At 60.7% G+C, this 2,675-nt stretch overlaps 1 protein-coding gene across 1 annotated transcript in view; it reads left to right on the top strand.

The window, feature by feature from the left end:
- ATP6V0E2 (ATPase, H+ transporting V0 subunit e2) overlaps positions 1-1,635 on the top strand; it is a 4,905-nt gene extending 3,270 nt beyond the window's left edge. Inside the window, exons 4-5 of the mRNA XM_010843881.1 lie at positions 582-735; positions 1,569-1,635. Coding sequence (XP_010842183.1) covers positions 582-735; positions 1,569-1,635 — 221 coding nt within the window. The remainder of the gene's footprint in view (positions 1-581; positions 736-1,568) is intronic.
- The last annotated feature ends 1,040 nt before the right edge of the window (positions 1,636-2,675 follow it).

Genomic DNA, 2,675 nt, shown 5'->3' with positions numbered 1-2,675 from the left:
GGGTGGGCGGGCAGGCAGGGGTGGGGAGGACGAGTCAGGCAGGGTTGCAGGACTTTGCGTGTGGACGCAGGCTGTCATTTATTAAGAAGAACAAGCCCCTGAGCATCTGCTCCGCGCCCCGCACCCCGCCAACCCCACGCTGTGCTGGGCAGCACAGACAGAAGATCAGGGTCCTGGGGGGAGCACGTGGGCCCAGCCTTACTCGTGGGTTTGCAGACCCCCGAGGAGGCAGCAGAATCTGTTGGGAGGGCGGGCTCAGGGGTCGTGGTGAGCCCCGCTCCCCAAGGCGGGGCTGGGGGACGGGGTCTCCACCGCGAGGCCGTGACGCTGTCACGTGATGTGCTTTCAGGTGCCCCCGCTGTCCGGATGACCGTGGCTCCACTGTCCCTGATGACTCTTTTGTCACCGTCCCCCGTCTCCGCCCCCCTAGCTGTGTCTGGTCCCTCTGGGCCCCCTCCCCTAAGGCCTGCCGGGTTCTGGAAAGTCCCACCTTCCCCAGCTCAGGAAGGCCGGGCTCAGAGCCAGCCAGAGCAGCCGATGTCCAGCCCTCAAGTTCCCTCTGCCCGCTCCTCCCTGAGTAGGTCCTGGCCGGGAGCTGACTAGGGTGGGGGCTGCCTTGTACTACAAGGGGGAGCCCAAGGCCGGCCGGGCGTCCTGGGGAGGAGGGCTTGGAGCCAAGATGCTCCGAGGCTGGAGAGGAAGCCCTGGGGAGGAGGCCGGGTCCTGCACCGCCGGGTTCTGTGATCCTGGACCATCTGCCCGCGTGAGTTCCTCACCTGTGAGATGGCCGTGGCAAAGGCCCCTCTTGGGAGTTCTCCTTTGATTTTCTGACATGCTTTGATGTGAAATTTCTGGAAATGGTGACATAACGGACAAACATTAACACACAAAAAGCAGCACAGTAATTTGGATCAAGATTGAAAAGCTGTATGTTCAGCATCCTTTATCCTCTGAGTCACTCAAAGGGGCTTGCTCAGAAAGTGGCATCTTCTCTGCATGTCCTTTCCCCGCTTCCTCCCCGACCTGGGCCTCCCTGTCTGGGGATCAGGCTCCCTCCCTTTCCCAGGGCTCAGCCTGAAGCAGCTACCCCCGCACCCCAGGCCTAGACTCCCTGTGAGAGGAGGATTTCTGAGCCCCTCGAGGTCGCCTGGATGGAGGGAGGGTGAAGACAGACAGTTGTGAGTGAGGTGTGGGCGGTGCTGTGGGCCCTGAGGACTGTCCCCAGTGTGGGCTGGGGAACCCCTGGCCTGGTGAGGACTGGAGGCAGAGCTTGCGGGCATCGGACCAGAGGGAGCCTGAGGCCCCAGCCCATGTGCTCACTTCCCCCAGCAGAGTTGGGGCAGACACCTGACAGTCCCAGAGCTGACTCGCTGTGCTGCCTCCCCGGGGTGGGGGAAACCAGTCTCTTGTATTTATTGACTATTTATTTGATTGGCGTTTTGTTCAGCGGGCATCTGTTTTGGCGCGGTGGCAGAACATGGTACATCTCCCCTGGATTTCTTGGCTCTGGGCTTGGCCTGTTGCTCAGATGGGGGCCTCCCTTTGACATTCCTCCACCCCCTTTCCAGCTCTCTTGCTGTGCTGAGCTCTGTGGCCCCCTTGGAGTGGGGTGCTGAGTCTTGCGGCCATGTCTAGTGGCTAATGAATGAAAGGGGGGGAAACTCCTGTCTAGGGGCAAACTCCTGGCTGAGGCCAAGTTTGCTGCCTGCCGCACCCCTGCCCACCCAATTCCCAGTTCCTCGGTGGGTGGATTTGAGGGGCAGGAAAGGGGCCTGGCAGCTGCTTGGAGCTGCAACCCTGGAGTATGGACATCAAGGACTACGTTTTCCTGAGACCTGAGAGTGAGTACAGCTTCCCGGATTCTGCCCAGAACCAGGCCTGGCAGGAGGAGGAAAACGGAGGACTCGTTCAAGTGGAACCTTTGCCCACCTCCCAGCTGTGATTACAGAGAGTGCACGGCCTCTGGGGCTCTGCAATAAAGCCTGTCCCCAACTTGCGGAGCATGGCCTGCTCTTTCCTAAGTGTTCCTAAATATCCGTGGTTCTCTGCACAGGGGAGGGTGATGGAATGAGCAGAGAGGGGAGCTCCTGGGAGGAGCAGCTGGGAAGCTAGGGATGGGGTGCGTGGACAAGGGACTGGGAGAAGCGAGGAGCCTGGATTCATCCAAAGCAAATGTGGAGCCATGAAAGGGATGGGGGACGTGGGATGTGACCCCACTAGGCTTCTAGGATGATCTCTGCTCTGGGCGTAATGGGCCCCAGATGAGAGTGGTGGGGAGGATGGGGCCCCATGAATGGGTGAAGGGCTAGTTAGGAGCTCAAGGGGCCCAGCGAGGGCTGTGGGAGGAGGGATGAGGCAGGATGCACCCTGCAGGGAGCCGTGGACGAAGGGGTGCCCAGGACCTGGTGGCTGGAACCTTTCAACAACAGACCACAGAGGAGAAGTGATGACCTGGGGCATCCTGTATGTCCTGGTGAGCCCAGTCTCTCCATGGAGATGCCCAGCAAATGGTTGGATGCTTGGGTTTGGCGATCAGGATGAAACTGTGGCCTGAAGACCTGAGATGTGTGTGTGTCTGTCCCTGAGTTCTCGCTGAACTGGGCAGTGGCCTCTGTCCCGGGGAGCCCCCACCCCTGACTCTCCCAGGGCAGGCAGACCCCTCCCAGCAGGCTGCC

The sequence above is a fragment of the Bison bison genome, unplaced genomic scaffold, assembly GCF_000754665.1.
Source record: "Bison bison bison isolate TAMUID 2011002044 unplaced genomic scaffold, Bison_UMD1.0 scf7180017864191, whole genome shotgun sequence".
Taxonomy (NCBI): Eukaryota; Metazoa; Chordata; class Mammalia; order Artiodactyla; family Bovidae; genus Bison; species Bison bison.
Note: the sequence above shows the minus strand (reverse complement) of the source record. Positions and strands in the feature narration are given on the sequence as shown.